Here is a 20,900-nt window from a genome sequence, read left to right on the forward strand (position 1 = left end):
TAAAGGTTGAATACAGTATATTTAAAAACGATGCCATCGAAAAATGCAAGTTGTAAAAATTCGAGCAGATTCGGAGTAGCTTTTATACGTGTTATAATATCTGTATAAAACCCAGTAAAAGCATTTTACTCGTAAAATAAAGATAATCGTAATTATATACCATTTTAGAGCTCTTCGAGTGAGTACTTTCTTTCAGGCTTTGTTAGGGACCTCTATATCGTTGACGGGGTCCTTCAACGTCACACCAGCGACACAAGTTAGTTTTATTTCTGATGTATTTCAGGCGGTCATAGCTGTGCTTGTTTGAATGTTGTGTGCTGGATAAATTGATGTCGGTTTCGCTAAACTGGAGTTCGCTCTGGACTTCTGGGTGAGTTTTGTTGGTGCCGCTGTCGAAAGTTTTCGTCTGCAGTGCTGAGCCGTCATGTGGAGCTCCGGCCGCCGCGTCCTTCAGGACCTGCTCAGACAGTCTTCCGCGAGGACCATTTATCTGAGTCCCGTTCAGGTTCGTTGTTATTTACACCTGTAGTAATTGTCTCAGCACCCCCTCGATAGTTAAATACAACAGAACTACCGGTAAATATGATTTCAACGGAAAATATGTTGTATTTATGATGTTTAGGTTCAGAAATTGGACGAAGAATAAATAAGCAGACAGCCATTAAGGATTATGTTCAAAAGAGTGAAAGCCTGATGTCTTAGCTGGAAAAATACATAAATTGGGAATTACTCAGTTTTGTACAGCACAAATTTGACTAAAAATGTGCGATCAAAATTGCAAAACAGCCATCTGTTATAGAGTGGGTGCTTTAAACTCTCTGCACTAAACCTAAAAGTATAAAACATGAATGAGGTTATCTTTAAATAAAACTACAGCAAATTATAATATAAAACTATTTGGTATTAATAATGTACGTTATGCAACTTTAAATCGGTGAAATTAAATTGCATTGCTTCTTTCTTTACTCTGTAAAGCTTAATACTGTGGGATAGAAGTTGTAACACATAAGTCTTCTAATCCTAATCCCCGCAAACATTTTCAAATGTTTTCTTTGACTAAAAAGGACATTGATAGGAAACATGTCTAAGCAATAAATGAATGACTAAATTACTGATAAAAGCAGATTTAAAGCTACAGATTGTTTTTTTATGACATACCAATTGAAAACAAAAGTTGAATTGTCTCATTATGTCATGATTTCTCAGCACACAGTTATAGTCGAGCGATGGTGGCAGGTCCCCCTGTCCAAAGTGGGCAGTCCACCGAGGCTTTATGCTCGAAGACACAATATCTACAAACTGGTCGAAGACACCAGACATTCTCCCAAGGAGGATATGGAGCTAATCTTGACTGAGACCTTACCAAGTGAGTATCCTGATGCATTCTCAATAATCCAGGTAGGAAAAAATAAATAAAGTTAAATCTGGTCTTTTTTTTTTTTGAATGTCCAGAGGACCAGATTTAACTTTTTTAAATTACCAAGTGAGTGATCACTTTGGATGATTTCAGATTTTTCAAAGAATTTCTATAAACATTCTTCTTGAGCCCGTTTTTAATCAAATCAACAGGACTTGGCAAGAGAGGTGACACTGTGTTTGTGAAAAAGTCTTATGGCCGAAACAAGCTGCTGGCTAGAGGTCTTGCTGTGTATCCATCACCGGAGAATAAACAGATGTTTGCTGAGGAGCTGAAAGTGAGAGATATTTTTAATGACATGTATATTCTAGGTTGAAACAGAAGCATATAACTATTCACTGTCATGTTTGTTTTATATTTTAATAAGATTTCACCTGTGGGAAGGTCAGAGGCAAATATCCAAACCCGAACAGGACAATTGGTGAGTTTTATCCAATTAACATGGTTCATTTACTCTGAACTTCCTTTAATTTAAACCTATGTTTGACTAATGAGCATTAACAGTTGATAAAATATATATATATATATATTTAAAAAAAAAAACTGTTTAATGACCATCCGTTTTTAACAGTGGGTGTGCTGGTGTTTTCCCAGACTATTGAATTCCTTCAATCCTCCAACTTGGAAATTATGAAAACGTTGTCTGATGAATTCCAGCTCACCAAAGATGTCGTCTGCAGACAGCTTGACAGAAAGGTTCGGTTACGTTTTATTTATTTTCACATTCTACTTCCTTTTTGTGTTCAGCACCATTTAGCTGTCAGACATGGTGCTCCTGAACTTCAGAATTCATTTTCTCGTTTTTATACCTTCCTTTAGTTGGGAGTTGTTGTGCCACTTCATGCTTTGACTCTTCCATTTGAGCCAATCAAGGAGTTGGGTGACTACTGGTGTGACGTTACAGTAAGAATCGGTCTTTAGCAATGCAACATTTAACAGTTTAATAAAAAATTTTAATTGAATCAACTTATTTTATACCAGTTTCTGCAAATGTGTCTTCTGCATGTTGAATGCAACAAGAAGTGTTTTGTGCCTCTTGGCAGCAGCTACAGGATGAGCTGGAGCATTTTCAGTTATTTATTGAAACACAATCTTTATTTTTCCAGGTTAATGGACTGGACACGGTTCGAATCCCCATGTCGCTGTTGCCATATAAAGACATCTCTGCAGGAGGCCAGACTGCAAAGAAGGTGGTGGTGGGTGAAGTCTCCGTGGAGAAAACGACTTCAGCAGACACCCAAACAAACCACGACACAACAGCACCACCAAGTGAAAGCCCCGATAAAAATTAAAACTTTCAACGTGTCCTTACGAATACGGATTACACATTTTCCACATTTTGATTGTTGGAAAATGTTTTATAGTAAATCTGTGATGTTATCAGTAAACAATACAATATGCAAGAATGCATGTAAAACCGCTAAGTTCATTACTGCGCAAAATAAAAGTACTGCAGGAATTTCACATTAAAGGTTTTGCTTTAGGATTATGTGGAGTTTCTGTGTTGGATAATCATTGTTATTGTCATAATTAATAAAAACTGGTATTCAAAGGAGAGGACGCAAGAAAACTTGTTTTATTGAGTTTAACTGCAAAGTAAACCAAAGGTGCTTCAAGCCACACCGTTAAACAGATCGCTATATCAATTTGGAATGTAAATATTAATATTTTACATGAGGTGAAAGATTTAAAGAGTTCAATTTCTGTAACTTCTGTCACAAATATGTAAATGTAGCTGCAGACTCAGTGGGTTGGCAATAGAAAATTTAAATACTCATTTGCCCATTAAGAGTTGTAATAAATCATGTGTGAAGAATCGTCTGGAACAGTTAACGTTTGGAGATCTTTGCAAAATGCTACTTGAGCTGCATAACATGCTACCAAAGGGTGGTTGGTCTGGTAAAAACGAGTCTGAACATTGACATAAATGTGTGAAAATGCAGAATGAAAGGTCTGGAACATCTTCATAATTAACTGAAAACATAAGTTGAAGATGAATTGACTGGCAGAGTGTGTAGTCTGACCTTTTAAATAAAGTTTTTTGGAAATATTTTTTTCTCCAAGTACATTCAACCCCACCAAAAGGGCTGGTGACATATTCCAGGATTTAAAAAAAAAAAAAATCCAGATTGGAGCTGCAGAGAACATCTGTAGAACATGTTGAATCCAGATTGAGAGGAAATTCATGAAGCCATATTTCAATATAAATACTGTAAGATCCAACTCGAGTTCGACTGAGCATGTAAAACTAAAGTTTATTTTTTTATTTAAAGGACTTCTGGTCTGGATCAGCTAAATAACTTAAACGTTCATGTTTGGTTCTCTGGTATTTCAGTTTTCATCTGACAAGATCAAAAGGAAAATTATTTTTGCAAGTTGACTTAAAAGAATGAATATAACACGTCACCGCTTTCCAACAACTTCAGCGTATTTCTATGTCTGATCCCCAGAGCCAAACGTCACGTTTTCTCACCACATATTTATAAAAGACCTCTTATTACAGAAAAATAGGGAAAATGCATCCAAAAGGAAAAAACATAACAGGCAACATATATATTTCTATTACAGGTTGACGGTCAGTACCTTAAACACTTGTAGGGTTTTATTGGTTATTTTTACTTTGAGGAGTGGCAGCCATGACTCGGATTTTAGATGTGGAAGAATATTTCAAATAAAAACTGAATTCTTTACAGAGTGGAGGGCAGGAAGAACAATCCGCTTCGTTTATATACACTTTGCACCTAAACACAGTTTCTTAGTGCATCTGTAAGATGCTACAGTCCACAGTGACAGATGCTAGAAGCCATATTTGGCCTGGGTCTGCCGGCGGGTTAGCCTGTTTTCTGCCCAGTTGTTCTTCAGCTCCAGTTCACGCTCCTTTGCCTGAAAATAAACAAAATTATCCAGTTTAAATACGTTTTCTAGTTCCAGAAAGAACTCGTACTCCTCAAAATGTGAGTGACCACTGTGTGCTCAAATATCAGCACATCCTTCATCGTGTGATAAAAGTCACATTTTTCAAAGCATAAGTGTTTGTGTTGGTTTGGTCGCTCACCTGGTGAATGAGGTACGTTATCTGATGTTTGCGCCTCTGTTGTCCAGTGGGCTGTACGCCTTTTCTCTGTGGGAAAAATCAAAAACCCAGAAGTTACATTAAAATTTATTGTTCTTGTTTATCACACATGCCTCTACTGAAACAGTCAAAGATTTGTTTAGATGCCTGAGATTTGCCCATCATCCCCAGTAGGGCTGAGCGATATGGACCAAAATTAATATCTCAATGTTTTTAAGAACATTGGTCACATATGATAGATATCTTTTTTTTTCTCTCCATAAAATAACAACAAAAATATATTTCTGAGTCAAAGCTTAGTCCCAATTGTCACACAGGCACCTTTATAAATAATAAACAGTTGTAACTACAAAATAAATGTCTCAAAAATAAAATAATTTTTCTCCTGCATAATAAAACCAAAAGCACAGCTGTGCACTTCAAATTTAAACAGAAAACATACGGAGCAAACATAATGAAAGGTTGACTTGCTCTTTAAAAAGTCTGATTCTAATGAAGTATATTCATTCAACCTTTATTATCAAAGCTGTTAGAAAGCCCACATTGTTGTGTAGTTGGCTTCTTTACTGAGCTCCGTTCTGTTTGGTTATGACTTGCTTGTTTCTGAATTCCATGGTTCCTATGCTCTTGAATGCACCGTGGCTGTTCGACGTTACTGAACGCACCGCTCTGTGTAAAGTGCCATGCTGGGAGATTTTTCTCTCCAGACCAATATTGCCAAATCCATTTATTGTAAGTGACTTTGGGCTTGTTTTTTTTCTAAAGTCGCTTGCAAATCTTGTGAGTCGTGGGTTGCGTTTTTTTTTTTTTTTACGTAAAGATGCTTATTTGGGCTTGACTTTCTTTCCGAGTTAAACTACTGTAGTTGATTATCTCCCAGCTCTGCATAATAAAGCAAAAGACGAGTGGTAATAGGTAGTTTGTCCCTTCCATGCCCCTGTTTACTGTTTATCACTCCCGCCCAAGTTGGCGAGGCGACAGGCGCACACCCAAACAAACACTCATACTGTGGCCGACCACTAGGGGGCTCCACTCATGCAGATGTCAGGATGTTTAGTTTTTAAAAATATGTAGAAAAAATATGATTTACATATTTGTTACAAATGCAAAATGTATTTTTTTAATCATAGCTTAAACGTATGTTATTCAAAGTGTTTAGCATAATTTTGCCGTTGTTTATGTGTAATGCCATAATAAATATGTTTTTAAAACAGCCTGTTTTACACAATGTGGTGGGTTGCCAGTTGGGCTTTTTTTTGGGCTTGTATTCACAGAGCTGATTGCTTGTTACTATTGCGAGATCTGGCAACACTGCTCCAGACACCAATGGAGCCTTGATGTTTGAGCTTCTGTTTGCGCTACTAGTTACTGTTTTGTGTAAATACCAGAAAAAACACAGCAAATAAATCACCCTAGGTAAAACTAATCCTGTGCGAATAGGGCTTTTGGCTCCGTGTTTTTAAATGAGAAGACAACATCACACCTTGCAGCTCTAAACCAGTTAGTTTCTTGGAGAACACCAAACCTCTCCTTTGTAGCATCTTCCCAGGCATTTTCACATCTATCAGGAATCCATGACACCAGAGTGTCTCCGTCTCCACTGTGAGTCAACAACTATTGTGACGACTGATATCTACATATACATCTAGCTTGTTCACAGTGGGAGCTGCAGCAACACACAGTTTAACACAGCAGGAGGCGGGGGTGGGGGTGGGGACCTACTTGGGGCTGGTTTTGTATTCAGTGAGGGAGAGGAGGAGGGGCCACGTGAAGGTGCAGACTGGAAGAAAAACTGGCAGATTTTCATGTATATAACTACGTAGTTTTCCATTCAACCTTTATTTATACAGGTTAATCCCATTGAGCCTCAGGTCATTTACAAGAGAGACCTGAATATGAGTACAAGTATAAGACTATATTGTTTTATATCGATATAAGCCCTATTCGCACGGGATTAGTTTTACCTAGGGACCACATGTAATAAATAAATTACTCCCCAACCTCTGTTTTTTATGTGGCGCATTCGCACGGGATAACCAAAGCCTGAGATTTAGCTGAAATTTACGGACATCTTCCAGATATGATGTTAATGCGCTGCGTATTTTAGAGCCGTCAACCTGGAGCCCGACCTGGATTCAGACCGAGCCGGTCTCGTGCTTTGATGCAGTTTTATGAATCATACAGCACAAATAAAACTAAATGAGAATGCACAATATAAAATTGTGTTAATCTACTTGATGAGGAGGAGGCAGGTCCGACCAGCCGGTTGAAGTCGCGTTAAGCTCAGATGGACAACCTGTCACCAGTCGCGCGCGTCCGCTGACCCACCAATTGAAATGGACTTGCGACCTGTCCATGGTGTCCCCCGTCTCTCGCACAGTGATAGCTGGACATGGGCACCAGCGGCACCAGCGACCCCAGCTACCCGAAAAAGAAGAAGCGGGTAAATATAATGGATGGATAGATCGATCAGCTGATGAACGGCTGCGCACATCTCCTCACCTGAAATCTGCGGTGAAGGAAGTAGCAGAATCTACAAAAGCCTAAGCGCGTTCATTTAAAAAAGCCCTGTTTGATATTTTTTGCAAATGATTTTGCTTAAACAAAAACAAAAAACGACTAATTACGTATCGGATCCTGCCCATTTTTGTCCAAATCACAGAGATGCCTATTCGCATTGGATTAGTATTATCACAGGACCTCGGAGTTCAGCAAAATATAGTAGGTACTGGTAATTTGCGGGGGAATTATTACTTTACAAATTACTGACATTGCCGATACGCAGGGAATTAACAACACAGTCTCCGTAGTTATTACAAATAGCATGTGGTCCCTAGGTAAAACTAATCCCGTGTGAATAGGGCTATAGTCTCATTTTATATCGCATCTGAAATTAACTCGATACTTTAAAAATACCAAGATATCGCACAGCCCTATCTCACAGTCACGTGCTTTGTTGACTAATGCAAAACGTATGCTTACAACCCGAGAGGACAAAGAGTTTGGGTTTTTACTTTAAACAGGGCTGTTATGTGATGTTTGTTGTTTTCACAGAAATGAAGACGCTGAAGATGCTTATGAGACATAACGTTCTGAACTGGTTTTGTTAAATTTTTCTTCCTAAATGTTTCCATCAAAGACCGCAAAATATTTCTAAAGCACGTTAATACTTTACTAGATGAGCTTTAGGTGTTGCCAGCTTGAAATGAGTCGATCCACTGCAGGAATTTAGCTCTTTCTAAGTTGAACAACTTTACAAAACCCAAGAAAACCAAAAGCATTAACTTTAGAGCACACTTTAACCCAACCCCGCCCATACAAGACACGCAGCACTCCCAGCGGCAGGAGGCTGGACGTGGTCACCTTGCTGTAAGACTGCCGGGTCTGCTTTTCCTCCGATAAGTTCTTGGTCATCCACTGCTGATTCCCACTCAGCTGGTCGTCCCCTTTGATCTCCAGAAACTTCACCTCCTCCTTGCCTCGGTTTCTTTTCCCCTGCAGTCGCATGAACTGGAGAGATGGCAGAAAGAAGAGATGTCAGAAAATACACGGGGCAGCACAGAGCAGAATGATGACATGATAAGAGCTCAGGAGTAAACTCTACACACTAACATATTTGATGTACAGGGATTAACTAAAAAAACAAAACAGGCAGATGAGCAGCAGATTTCTTACCCCTTCATCATCAAACATGGCAGACTGTTCAGGCTCCTCATCATCTGCCAATCCAGGATTAGGATCTTGGTAGTAGGGCTCATAGTATCCCTGTACAAGAAAAATAACGATTTTTCAACAGTATTCATCCGAGATCATTTATAGTTAATGCTAGTAAGTTTTATGCAATAACTTTTACATAAATGTTGGCTCAAGTTACACATAAAGCACACTGCCGTTTAGCAACTAATATTTTTAATATCATTTTCAAAGTGCATTTAAGCAGTGTAGCCTGCATCCAGACCTTCTGGGTGTTGTGCATGAAGTTATGAAATCAGTAATACCTGAGGAAAACCCTCTGGGCCTGCCATGGATTGTTCATACGGACTACCTCCCCATTCACCCTCTGCCCCGTGGGTCCCGCCAAATTCGAGAGGGGCATCCGACTGTCCGAGCTCACCAGCAGCTGAATAATGACGGGTTTCAGCAGGGGCTCCTGGTTCAGGATCCAAACTTGGGTCAACTGCAGGAAGAGGCTGGGAGCTCTCCTCGAGGGAGAAGTAGTTCTGTGGTGAAATGTCCTCCTCGTTATCCTGCTCATCTGTCGCTATTTGTCGAGCCACCTGCATGGCTGCAGACTTGGCTGCAGCTTTGATGGCAGAGGGAGACGCACTGGATCCAATCAGACCCTGAGCAGGAGCTCCAGGGGCTTTGGGCCCTTTGGCTTCTTGCCGTTTGGTGAGTGTATGAGGAATCAGAGGTCTGTCTGTCTCCTTCACCATCAGGTTTTTGGGTTTTGGGAGAATGGAGGACAAGCCTGAACCTGCACCCTGGTAAAAAAAAAAACAGAGATGTAACAGTATTGTTGTTGTGTGCAGAAGAGAGACAATACATCTGTACAAAAAATAGAATAAACATTTACAGCAGAACATTATGGAAGCCAGTCAAATATGCTTTTTTTTCTGAATGCACGTCCACCATGCATTTTATGATGAAAGAGGGAGCACATGGGACTACAGCCGGTCCAATAAGTCTCACATAAATGTGGATTATTTCACCATCAGATGAACAAACTTTACCTGAGCTTGTATCTTCTTCTTCGCTGGTTCATCGTCATCAGAGTCTGACTGTAAATGAAGAATGTGTAGATGAATACAATCTCATATCATACAATAATAATATACAAGTATAATCATGGGTATGAGCTGACTCACATCGTGTCTCTGGACCTGTGGGACAGTGATCTTGACAGGCTCGGTTCGTTTCTTCGGTTTAGGCAGGCTGGATAAGAAAGAACGTCCTGTAGATGGATGGGGATCTACATCATCCCTCGAAGTGCTGTCCGCTGCTGCATGCTTCTGTCCTTCCTTTCTCTCAGCAGATCCAGATGCTTTCGGAGCAGGCAGGACAGAAAACAGTGACCCTCCACTCGGTTTTCTCTCCGCTGCAGGAGAGGCGGACGTTTCCTCCGAGTCACTCTCGTCACTGCTGCCATAGGCGACCAAAGACATGTTTGCTGATGTTTCTGAGGATTAGAGACCTGCAGAAACCGGTGGACATGGATGTCCACTTAGGTCCGAAGAAGCCGCGCTCACGCAGACTTATTCGATGGACTGACCTCAATTAAAAGGTACGACTATCTTTGCTCACTGCAGCCACGGGGCTACAATAAGTCCAGGCTGAGTTGTAGCTTGGAGAAAAGCGCGACCAGACGAACGCGAAGCTAGCTAAACGTTAGCAAGGCCACAGTTACTTTACTTACCGCTTCTTTCTTATTTTGGTCTTAATCTGTTATTGTTCGTACAAAACACGCCAGCGCACGATACAGCCAGGTGCTCTCACACACTTTAATGTGTTGTTGCGCTAAGAAAACGAGATCGTTAGTCGCTAACCCACCAAAACACTCGCCTCCATCATTCGCAAAGAAGGCTACTTCCTCCCGGGGTTGCCAGATAGGAGATGACGACTTTTCGTACTGTCACTTCAATGGATTGCACCTACTTGGATGAATGTAAGAGATCGAGGGAGTGTTGTTGGTAAGACAATGTATCTTTGTGACTAGCGAACATGGATGCTCGAAAATTTAAAAACTATCGTACAGTATATTTGGACTTTTGGGAAACTATTCTTTATACACGAGACCCTTAAACTATCATGTAAATACGATAATTATTATTTATCTGGCAACATTGCTTCCTCTATTCAATAAGGAGAACTTTGACACTTCAGCGCCTCTTAGTGGACAGGAGGTGAAACTCAACCCAATCCAACTTTATTTAACAACACATGGACCAAAGTGCTGTACAGAGTCAACGTTAAAACAGATACAGTACAAACAGTCGGTAATAAAAACAGACAGCCACACACATGAAATCAGATGTAGCAGTTCAGAAAATTATGGTTGGGCAAGAAGATCATTTAAAGTTTTAAAAGCGAAAGTATTTTAAACTGGACCATTAAATGGGGAGATAGTGGAGTCAGGCAAAAATTGTGGTGAGAAAGGTGTGGATTACTGTCTCAAAATGCTTTATTTATTTATTTTGAATGATTGGTTTTATTTTGGAAAGCTGCCTCAAATGATAAAAACTTAATTTAACGATTGACCTGATCTGGTTATCTAGTTTAAGTTTAGGTTCCAGCTCAATCCCTAAATGCCTCACAGTCTATTGTACTGGGCCAAAAAAAACTAAATCAACAGGACCAGTGGTGTCTGCAAAAAAAAAAATCACTTCAGTTCTGATTTTGTTAAAATTCTAAAATGTAAGTGCTATCCAGGCCTTTATGTCCCCAAGATACATAAGAAGCAGACCAACAGAGTATGCATTTTACGTTTTAAGAGGGACATAAATCTAACTATATGTATAACAATGGATTGACATAACACATTTTGTGAAAACCAAACAGGAGCAGATAGAGAGAAAACAAGAAGACCTAAAACTGAGCCTTGTGGGACACCTCAAGAAAGAGGAAAAGAAGATACTGAACCATGAAGAGTAATGTAGAACATCCTGTTTGCCAAATAAGACCTGAACAGTTCCAGAGCAATGTCCCTGACCACACACTGCTCCAAACGAGTTAGCAGAATGTGGTGATCCAGAGATCTAAAAGCACAAGGATGACAGTCACTGAAGTCAATAGCTTCAAAGATGTTGCTAAAAACGTTTAGCAACATCCAACAACATTAGGATTTTAGATATAAAACAAAGTGTGGACATAGACTAATAAGATAGACTAAGATTAGCTTCATAGTTGGGATCCAGTCCAGTTTTTTTATTAGAGGATGCAGCACTGTTTAAAATGATCAGGGACCACAGAGGACAGACTACCATTGATAAGTTCAAGTGCAAATGGTCCTATGGTGGAAAACCTCTTTTAAAAAGTGTCAGACGATTGTACAGCAATAAAGAGTTGACATTCTGATAAGGCGAAACAGAAAACAAACAGAGAAGGCGGTGACAGAGGCGTCACACAAACACAATGGCGCCTTTAATTTGAAATGATGTACTGTAGCAACCAACCGGGGCTTCAGCACCCCCTAGTGGAGTAATTGTAAAACTACAACCAGGTAGGGCTTCTGCGCCCCCTAGAGGACGAATGAAACAACAACAAAAAAAAGAAATATCGAAAATATTTTCAAGATTTGTTGATATAAACTCACATTATTGTACTTGTCATGAGTGTAGTTGCAGAGCGTAGAGAACTGTGTTATTTTTCTAGCTACTGGAGCTTTTTTTTTTAATGTTTTTTTTTTAACACATTTTTATGTGCACATGTACACATAATAAACTGAAATAGATGTTCTATTATCTAATCTTTATTTTAGTTTTTTCTATTTGATTGTTGTGAAATATTTGACTAAATATTTAAATATGTTTCATGTTTGTCAGATTACTCTAAATCCGTACATCATTATTGAAATTACACAGCTGTCACTCAACTCTAGTAGAGAATAAAATACATTGAAGCAGAATAATAGTTTAGCAGATATACTTTGACTATGGGTTTTTTTAGAAATAAGTTTTATTTAAAAAAATAATTATTTGGTTTAGTTGTAATACTTCCGGTCGACAGGCGGCGCTGTTTTCTTCCTGGAGGGGGGCGCGTCTGTTTCAGCGAAGCGGGTATTAATTTCAAACCTAAATAGTCCGAGACGAGTTAGGAGTTATTTTACCGCGCTTCGTCCTGGAAATTAAATTTAGACCACAAGCTTTAATTTATTCCGTATTTGAAGGAAACTGCTTTTAACTAATTCAACGAAAGAAAAACAAAACAACAAAAAAAGAAAACGTCACGCTGCGTTTTCGCTCCAAATTTTCGCGCCTGGTTCATCAGCGTTATTGTTGTTTATATTGTTGTTATTGTCGGACAACTCGACGCTTCTTCATTTGCAGGACGTGACCACAACGGATTGGGTACCGCATTTAAAAAAAACTCCACCGTATTTTAATTCCATATATTTGACATAAAAAGCAGTTTCAGTGAGAAACATGCCGAGGTCTAATAGGCAAAAGGAATACAAACCTGGAGATTTGGTGTTTGCTAAAATGAAGGGGTATCCACACTGGCCTGCAAGGGTAAGTACCTAATCTGCTTTTTTTCTGTTCTTTAGTTTTAAATGTGCTATTAATTTAATTCTCTTTGTTTCCTATCTCGGTTTATTAGCTCGTTTCATTCGTTCTCCCGCGAGGCCTAACAGGACGGGAGTTAGCTACCATGAGTTAGCTTAGCCGCGGCGTTGCCAAGCATAAACAAACAGTGACGGCAGCTGACATTTCTTTCGTGTGACTCATCGTGTAAAGAAGCCTCGTTGAGCCGCCCGGCTCGATGTAAACCTTAAAACGTTTTCGATAAATCCTCTTATTCTTGGTTTCGTGTGCGGTTTTCGCGTCGCCAATGGCGGCCTGTTTAAGCTAGCTGTAACCGTTAAAGAACGGCGGACTAACGGTCGCGTCACGAGCACGGATAATGGCTGCGAAACTTCACCGCAAACACGAGGCCGCCACGCACAAAACACTTTAAACGCGTTATTTTTAAATTTTATTACCTCCTGTAGGCTAATAACTACGCTTTAGCATTTTGTAAACACGCATGTCCACACTTGTTGCCACCGAGTTGCTGCTTTTCACTTAGTTCGGTCACTCCACGTTTGGTCCAGGTTCAATATTCAACCAGTTACATTGTCCCGTGTTTTATTATTAGGGTTTAAAGGTTTGTAAAAACGCTTAAAAGCCCACAAATCAAGTTTTCACACAGCACAGACTTGATTGAAAACTCTTAAAGCAGCAGTACCCACTAAAACACACTATTTAAAACAAACTCTTAAAATGTAAGCTTTAAATGAAGCATGAAAATGTGCACATTTTGTATCTTTTTATATTTTTACAGAATGTCCAGAGAAATGTCAAAATCTGAGAAAAGTGCAGGTTTAAACAGACAAATAGGAAGTTTTGTCTCTTTGTTGATGATAAAATAAATGTGTTGATCTGTGCACAGAATCCAGATATTTACTAGGAGAAAGGGGATTAACTCAAAATAATGTGTAAATTGTTCATTTTCCACTTGATTTAAAAGAGATGGAACGCAGCCTCTCTGCAGTGTTTATTTGTGATGTAAATACGTGTATACAAAATGGGTATATAATAAAAGCAAACGAGTGTTTGGTGCACGCTAAACATAATGACAAAAAGGTAAAATCCCCAACCACAAATGGTGTGACCTGTTGAAAAGCAAACATGCAGCTCAGTGTTTCTTCTTTTGGTGCACAGTTGATTAACTTTTTGCAGCCAGAGCCTTTTCCCTCCTTTTTTCTAGTCTTATCAGCGTTCTGTTAACAGACTGGGCCCTGCCCCAACCACCAGCACCCAGGGGTCCAATCTGGAGGAGACAAAATGCCTGTCTTGTCTATCAACCATGGCCTTTTTGAGAACAGTTTGCACGGAGACAAACAAATCATCAAAATAATGTTCGCTCCACTGAGGCCTTTGAGAGTTAACTTGCATCTCGTAGTGCCTCTTTAATGTTTAGAAACCTAAATTTGATAAATTCAGGTTTAGATTTGCTTCATTCCCTTATTTATCGTCATAAATATTCATCGCAATATATCTTTTTCAGCTTTAAACTTTTTATAATGTTTTGATTGTGTGATGCTAATGTGAAGTCCGATCGTGTTAATCCGCCAGCGTGTGTTTTTAATCCTTCTTCTACAGATCGATGAGTTACCTGAAGGAGCCGTGAAGTCTCCCTCGAACAAATACCAGGTGTTCTTTTTTGGGACGCACGAGACGTGAGTACTCGCCGTTTGTCGTTCGTTCGGTTTGCGTGGGCGGTGAATTTCAGGAAGCTTGTGGAGAAATGCCAAATATTAGCGTAGCTTGTGTCAACGGAAGGAAATTCATTGTTTGCTATTATGATTTTTTTTTTTCTTCAATTGGTAAGTTTTGTTTAAGTCAATAAAAGTAACTGTGTCAAAACCTGATTGTGTGTTTTGGTGACAAAAGGTTAAAAAAAAGCACAAAATTTTCTCCTTTTTCTTTTTTCAAGACTGTTGCTTTTTTGTGACTATTGTATCACATGTTCTGCCTAATAAATGTTATCCAAAGAAAAATTACACAATAAATAAATGTGCTTTAATAACTCCTACAAGTCTCGATATAAATTATTTTTATTTTTTAACCTTTTGTGATTTGTGCAGATTAGTACAAGCCATTCCATGCAGGTTAAATAATACATGAACTATAATAAAACACAGTACATGGTGTGGGAACTTTCTGCAGTTGTTTAAACTCATTATTTGCTTGATTTTTATTTATATCACTGTTACAGAGCATTTTTGGGGGCCAAGGACTTGTTCCCGTACGATGAAAGCAAGGAGAAGTTTGGAAAAGCGAACAAGAGGAAAGGCTTTACTGAGGGACTCTGGGAGATCGAGAACAATCCCACTGTCACTCATGAAGACTATGAGGTAGATCAGTTTATTCTACTGTGAGTAGATCTGAATCAAAGGCTGTGAGCTAAATGTTTTCCACGTCTTGAACTTCAGTCGTCAAAGAAGGAGAATTCAGAAGGAGCCGGAGACACGGGCAGCTTGGAGAAAGAGAACGCCGAGGGCAGCAGCGACGAGGACGAGGGGGCCCTGGTGATTGACGAGAAGAACGAGAGGGGAGGGACTAAACGAAAAGTAGAGGAGTCCGCCGAGGTGAGCATCAAACTGTCAGCAAGGAAATGCCTCGATAGTCACCGTCTCACACTCGGTCCCGCTTTTGATAGGCGCCCCCCAAACGGCCAAAGGATACGGGGGCAGAAGGCGACAGCAACAAGTCCAACACGGAGGCCAAGCTGAATGATGTGGCTGGAAGCAAGGAAAAAACGCCTTCCTCACAGAGCGAGTCCAAACCAGAGGAAAAGGCTCCTGAAGGAGCTCCGCTAACAGCAGAGAAGGTGAAATATGTGAATATGTGATCTATCAATACGTGAATAAACAAAGTATTACGCTTCAGCTCTAAAGGTTTGAGATAAATTCAGTTAAATTAGAGAACTGTCCCGTTTCAGTCAGTTTGTGCCTGTTTTTTTTTTTTTTTTTACTTCAGCAGAGAACATTAACTCAAACTACAGCGGTTTTTGTACTTGCACTTTTGTTTAAGGCACAAAGCTTTTAGAGAAAAATTATTCCCAAGGCAGCGTTTTGGTCTCCCTTTAACAAAAGATAAATGTTTCAAATCGCCAGTCGAGATTAAGCGTATCAAACTTAAATCCATTCAGTAGCAGGTAACTAATGACTGCTGTTTTATACAGGGTTCATTGTGTTGTAGTTTCTCATTCCATTTGCACCTGACAGAGTTTGATCTTTGATTTTGCTTATGCAGAAGTGATGTAAACGTGTCAGTCTTTTCCTTTAGCGAGTCTGGTTCTTGCACAACAAAGGACTTCTCTCTGCTCGAAACACATTTTAAGCTGCTGTGAGTGCTTCTCTTTAAAATCCTGATTCATGCTCGATAATCCAGGTAGAACAACCTAAAAGTGAAGTCAGGTCCTCTGGACGGATTAAAAAAAAAATAGTTGAAACCTTTCATCTTTTATTCAAAAGACTTCTTGAGTCTGAAGAGCTGCAACAAACTCAGTCTTATAAATAACACGTAGCACAGTGGATCAAGCAGTTTGCTGGTGACAGCCAAAACTAGCTGTTCACATGAAAAAGGCGGAAAATCAACTGAACGACCGATCATTAGTGCTCTGATGGCTGCTTGCTATTCACAGGGGGCTGAGTGATTCTCGCATTAACAGCATTGTAAGATGGCGACAGTTGGACACGGAGGCCTCCACCCTGTTCAAAGATGGACAGTTCCTCTTCACAAAGATGGCTTCCTTCACTCCTCTCTCAACCCTCTCTATCAAGGACGTGAACATCTTGATCCCTGAAAGTGACCGCTGGTCTGCAGATGAGCGTCGACCACAGAACATCTGGATCTGCAGTTTACACTCATCTGCAGACCTGGATTCAGAAACCTTCAGTTTTAGAGAGAACAAAGGCTGATGTGTAAATGAACAGCCTCTGTGTTGTGTACACACTTTTATCTGCACTTTATTTATTCTCTGGACTCTGAGCCAAAAATCCTGTTTTAAATCTGTAAATGTAAAGAACTGGTTCACATGTGGACTTTACATCCAAACTAAGTCTGCAGCTGTTTTAGTCAAAAAGAAATATTAAGTCGTTCATATGGTGTAACTACACGTGGTAAATATGCTTTGCATAAAACAATATTTAAACCAAAACATCTCAATCTTATGAAGGATTGTAATGAATACATGGATCATTTAGAAGTTAATTGTTAAAATGATTGTTGGTGTGTGTTTATTTGTAAAATCGCCGATACTAAAGTCATTGCTTTGTTCTCCCTGCAGTCTGCGACAGACAGCGCCTAACATCAGCTCAGAAGAAAACCGAGAACCCTCAATGAATGCTTTTGTCTGGAAATAAAGCATTGACACGATTACCTACAGGATGCCAGATTTCAGCTGTTTAACAAATTTGAGAATTTAAGGGAAAACAATGTTTAGAATGAACAACAAAATTTCAATGGCCATTTTTGGGATATTATATATCCCAGAGGAAAAAAAAGAATTGCTAAACTGACTTCAAACAACTAAACAGAGCTCTTTCAGGCTCATGTATAAACGGGATTTGGGTGTTTATATATTTTTTATTTCTAAGTGCAATTACATAATTACAAGGACTGAATGATAGGTGTCGAGACATTTTTTCCAGTTGGAGTGAATAAATAATATATACTACATATTAAAAAAGAACATTTAAATCGCTAATAAAAAAAATAGTCCCATTTGAAGGTTGCAAATCAAAGAAATTGTACGAGGAAAGCATCAATTTTTGCCACCACTCTTGAGCTTTAGTTCCGTGTTCTTAGCCTCGTTCAGTCTTTTATTCAGTCATTGGATGTGTGGTGAGTTGCATTTTCAGCCCCTTTTCTCAGTCGTCTTCTAGTTTGCTTTTTCTGCGACATGTTTTGTTCTTGGTGCGTACGCTTTACTGGTGGTGACCAAACTGCACGATCTCAAATATGGACGAACACATTAAATCTCATTTATAACCTGTAAACTGCTCTGTAACGCTTTAATTGATGATGATGGACGTGGTTGGAAGCAGAAAGACATTCCTAAATGTTGCGCCTCGATCTTTTAACGTCAAGGTGGAGCAGTGCTGATCGCTGCGAGAGAAAAGGTGTTCTTTTACCTTTTTTCATCTGGGCATCACAAATAAATCTCACAACTGTCAAGTCCACCTACAACTTCTTGTAATGTTAAGGTCACAGTTGTTGAAATTTAAGAGTTGAGGTTTCATGTTAAAATAATCCCCTCTAACTGGATTTTGAGTCGTTTTACTTTAGAGAGCTTGTCTTTTTCTTTTTTTACTTTGAAAGAAAGTTGTGAAAGTCCTTTCATTGCTTCAGTGTTTTTTCATGTTTTGTAATGTTAAGTCATGAAACAAAGGGAAAGACTGCGTTAAAAAAAGAATATTAGTAATCACTCTAGGTGTTGTGTTAAGATGGCCGCCTTTCTTTCGGCACACCACTAAATGTCAAAATGTTCAAGGCACCACTTGGAGGTTTGGAGTTAATTTCAAGTGTTTAATTTTGTTTGCAAGTGTAAATTTAGATTTTGCTTTCTCTGTTCTCTTCAAAAGCTGACATTCATCCTAATCTGCTGCTTAGTTTACCATTGTAGTTGCCAGTTGATTTAATAAACATGTTGATTACCAAAAATACTCCTGTCATTTTTCAATTAAGCAAAACTCCCGGAGTAACAAAAATGTTTTGTTTTTAACGAACAGGACTATCAGCATTTCTTTTATTACTCATACTGAGTCACTCGCTCCTTTAGCAACAAAGTATTATACAAAGTGTCACTCAGCGCTCATTGAAGAGTTCAAACCAAACCTGTTTAACCGTTTCTCATTTGGTTTTGTTTCACAAAGCAGAAAAGTAACGACACTTTATTGTGTGCCTGTGAACAGCTGTCACGGTTTTTCCTGTTCGATTGCTTTGCAGCTCCGTCTCGCCACAAAGGCACTAACAACTGGTGAACTTCCAGTGTTTTATGACAAACCCCAACAATAATTTCTGGGGATTTGTTTGATATTTTCAGGATTTATAAAATGCATTACATGCACTGTCATATCCATGAGGTCTAGATTAAAAAGGTGGCTTTGTAACAAATCGAGGTTCCACCTTGAGATGAGACCAGATTTTACAATTAAACTACAACAATTGATTTTAATAAATGCAAAGCACTGGCCTCTTAGCTGCAGTGTCACAATAAAACAAATGGGAAAGTGGTAAATACAATGCATTAAAATACATTTCCCAATAGCTTAAGCATAATATGAATACAATTATTGCATTGCTGTTCTCTTGCACCCTGAAATCTGTCCTAATGGCTGCAGCAAACTGCCTAGTTGACGGGATAACTGCGCATGCGTAAAGCAAGGGCCAAGTCCTCCTGTCCAGCAGGGGGCGCAAAGATCGAGTATTAGTGTCTGGTCTGTCGTCCATGTGACATTGACTTAACAGAGGGTAAGTGCTGTGTTTCAGTATTTATTTTTATTTTTTTTACTTTAAATCAACAAACCGACATAAAAAGTATGCGTTGCATCTTAGATGTGTATTTTTAGGAAAATGATGGCGAACCGCTTGAAGTTGATTCATGCTAGTTTAGCCTGTGTTAGCTAACGTTAGCTTGTGTTACGTCGGGACTGTTAAACAGGACTGCGGTAAATAACTTCAGTTTTGATCCACTTATTTCAGCACAATGAGACTGACCGCTTTACTATCGATGGCAGCCAAGGTTGTTGTGCCCAAAGATTACCGCTACGGCACCAGCAGACCGTGGACTGTGGCTGCTAAGATGCGAAATCCTCCGGGGAAGAGGAGGAAAAAGGTGTTCGTGGAGCCGCTGGAGCCAGAGGACTGGACTCTGCTCAAAGGAGACAGAGTGAGAAACCCGCTCTCAGGAAACTTTACAATTATTTAACATTTCTATATATATATATATATTTTAAGTGTTCACAACTCTCCCACTGCGCAGATGATGAGCCTTCAGCTGATTCTTTCTAATTTGAGACTATATCTAGTCTCACAACAAACAAGCACCAATCAGTTCAGTGTTTTAGCATTTTGGGGATTTTTATTTATTTATTTATTTGCCTTTAGACATAAACCACACACTCAGAGCAGGATGTTTTGCAGAGCATTGGTTAATTAGGAATGTAAGTGCAAATTTGCTGTTATAAGCAAATCTTTACCATCATGTAATGCATTACTACAACCAACAAAAGTTCTGTGATACTTTATAAGAAGTCTCTGAAAAAGAAAGAAAAAAACACATGGAACTGTAAATGTTTGTACTTGATCATACTGTTTTGTAGTTGGTGTTGTGATTTTGCAACTGCTTTTGTCGTGCAAATGCTTTCTTGTACTTAAAAGAATCCACCCGGTTGAATCTTGGTTTACGATAAGTACTGCATGTGAAATTTCAAATATGTTTTGGATTTTTTGTTGGGTTTTTCAGGTCGAGATTCTTGCTGGGAAGGACAAAGGAAAGCAGGGAAAAGTGACCCAAGTCTTTAGACGAAGAAACTGGGTTATTGTGGAAGGACTCAACACTGTAAGAAAAAAATTATATATATTTTGCTCATGGAACATTTACTCCTACAGCTTCCATTAGTTACTTTATTGTCTTTTGCTTTTTTATATACTTAATACTGAAATATTAGAAACTGTGTCAGCTGTATGTTTCATTTCACGTCAACCTCAGGTCCTCTACCAGAGGCATGTTTGAGGCTTCTGTTCAGTATCGTAGCTGTTCCTAGGACTGTGCTCTTCTGGACAGAGATCTCTGAGGTTGTTCCTGGGATCTGTCGGATCCACTCTTCCTGTTTTGGGGATCACAGCGACGAGTGCTCCAATGACCACTGGGACAACTGATACTTTGATTCTCCACAACTTGTTGACCACCACAATGTCTGGTTGGTTAGCCATCACCTGTTTGTCAGTCTGGATCTGGAATAGTATCTTAGTATGTCCATTCTCCACCACCCTTAGTGGCGTCTCCCACGTTAACTGTGGGACTTCCAGTCCATACTCTGCACAGATGTTCCTGTATATTATTCCATCCACTTGGTTGTGGCGTTCCATGTATGCTTTGCCTGCCTGGATCTTACACACCCTGCTATTATTTGTTGGACTC

The 20,900-nt window shown here is 39.4% G+C and overlaps 4 protein-coding genes across 5 annotated transcripts; 3 read left to right on the forward strand and 1 right to left on the reverse strand.

Moving 5' to 3' along the window:
- The first annotated feature begins 200 nt into the window (after positions 1-200).
- Positions 201-2,972, forward strand: mrpl9 (mitochondrial ribosomal protein L9). Its single transcript, XM_037692731.1, has 7 exons — positions 201-505; positions 1,207-1,366; positions 1,570-1,694; positions 1,785-1,838; positions 2,012-2,113; positions 2,237-2,320; positions 2,524-2,972. The coding sequence occupies exons 1-7, from the start codon at positions 425-427 to the stop codon at positions 2,707-2,709; spliced, it is 792 nt and encodes a 263-aa protein (XP_037548659.1). The 5' UTR covers positions 201-424; the 3' UTR covers positions 2,710-2,972.
- Positions 2,973-3,674: 702 nt separating this feature from the next.
- Positions 3,675-9,788, reverse strand: prcc (proline rich mitotic checkpoint control factor). 2 transcript variants are annotated; one of them, XM_037693725.1, is made up of 8 exons: positions 9,607-9,788; positions 9,359-9,555; positions 9,224-9,271; positions 8,489-8,974; positions 8,166-8,255; positions 7,854-8,000; positions 4,473-4,538; positions 3,675-4,300 (listed from the first exon to the last, which is right to left on the reverse strand). In XM_037693725.1, exons 1-8 carry the CDS (start codon positions 9,653-9,655, stop codon positions 4,214-4,216), a joined length of 1,170 nt encoding a protein of 389 aa, XP_037549653.1. In that variant the 5' UTR covers positions 9,656-9,788; the 3' UTR covers positions 3,675-4,213. The 2 variants fall into 2 exon arrangements, with proteins under 2 accessions (XP_037549653.1, XP_037549652.1); XM_037693724.1 differs by having other exon boundaries at positions 9,359-9,788.
- A 2,441-nt stretch (positions 9,789-12,229) lies between these two features.
- Positions 12,230-18,418, forward strand: LOC119425802 (hepatoma-derived growth factor). The gene is made up of 6 exons (XM_037693349.1): positions 12,230-12,718; positions 14,351-14,427; positions 14,967-15,105; positions 15,184-15,339; positions 15,411-15,581; positions 17,043-18,418. The coding sequence occupies exons 1-6, from the start codon at positions 12,632-12,634 to the stop codon at positions 17,061-17,063; spliced, it is 651 nt and encodes a 216-aa protein (XP_037549277.1). The 5' UTR covers positions 12,230-12,631; the 3' UTR covers positions 17,064-18,418.
- A 749-nt stretch (positions 18,419-19,167) lies between these two features.
- Positions 19,168-20,318, forward strand: mrpl24 (mitochondrial ribosomal protein L24; the record flags this gene model as incomplete). The annotated part of the gene is given in 3 exon segments (XM_037692926.1): positions 19,168-19,228; positions 19,460-19,646; positions 20,223-20,318. Coding segments are annotated over 2 exon segments (279 nt in total), but the record flags the coding sequence as incomplete, so codon positions are not given.
- Between the last annotated feature and the right edge of the window lie 582 nt (positions 20,319-20,900).

The sequence above is a fragment of the Nematolebias whitei genome, chromosome 19, assembly GCF_014905685.2.
Source record: "Nematolebias whitei isolate Nwh7 chromosome 19, NemWhi1, whole genome shotgun sequence".
In the NCBI taxonomy this organism is placed as follows: domain Eukaryota; kingdom Metazoa; phylum Chordata; class Actinopteri; order Cyprinodontiformes; family Rivulidae; genus Nematolebias; species Nematolebias whitei.

What these genes read in the sequence shown, in the direction of transcription:
- LOC119425802 (XM_037693349.1), top strand. Translation starts at nt 12,632, where the DNA reads ATGCCGAGGTCTAATAGGCAAAAGGAATACAAACCTGGAGATTTGGTG. An exon ending in AAGTAGAGGAGTCCGCCGAG is followed by an intron (nt 15,340 to 15,410) that starts GTGAGCATCAAA and finishes CGCTTTTGATAG; the next exon opens with GCGCCCCCCAAACGGCCAAA. An exon ending in CTCCGCTAACAGCAGAGAAG is followed by an intron (nt 15,582 to 17,042) that starts GTGAAATATGTG and finishes TTCTCCCTGCAG; the next exon opens with TCTGCGACAGACAGCGCCTA.
- prcc (XM_037693724.1), bottom strand. Translation starts at nt 9,655, where the DNA reads ATGTCTTTGGTCGCCTATGGCAGCAGTGACGAGAGTGACTCGGAGGAA. An exon ending in AGAAGAAGATACAAGCTCAG is followed by an intron (nt 8,975 to 9,223) that starts GTAAAGTTTGTT and finishes TTTTTTTACCAG; the next exon opens with GGTGCAGGTTCAGGCTTGTC. An exon ending in GCCCAGAGGGTTTTCCTCAG is followed by an intron (nt 8,256 to 8,488) that starts GTATTACTGATT and finishes TTTCTTGTACAG; the next exon opens with GGATACTATGAGCCCTACTA.
- mrpl9 (XM_037692731.1), top strand. Translation starts at nt 425, where the DNA reads ATGTGGAGCTCCGGCCGCCGCGTCCTTCAGGACCTGCTCAGACAGTCT. An exon ending in GCAGACAGCTTGACAGAAAG is followed by an intron (nt 2,114 to 2,236) that starts GTTCGGTTACGT and finishes ACCTTCCTTTAG; the next exon opens with TTGGGAGTTGTTGTGCCACT. An exon ending in ACTACTGGTGTGACGTTACA is followed by an intron (nt 2,321 to 2,523) that starts GTAAGAATCGGT and finishes TTATTTTTCCAG; the next exon opens with GTTAATGGACTGGACACGGT.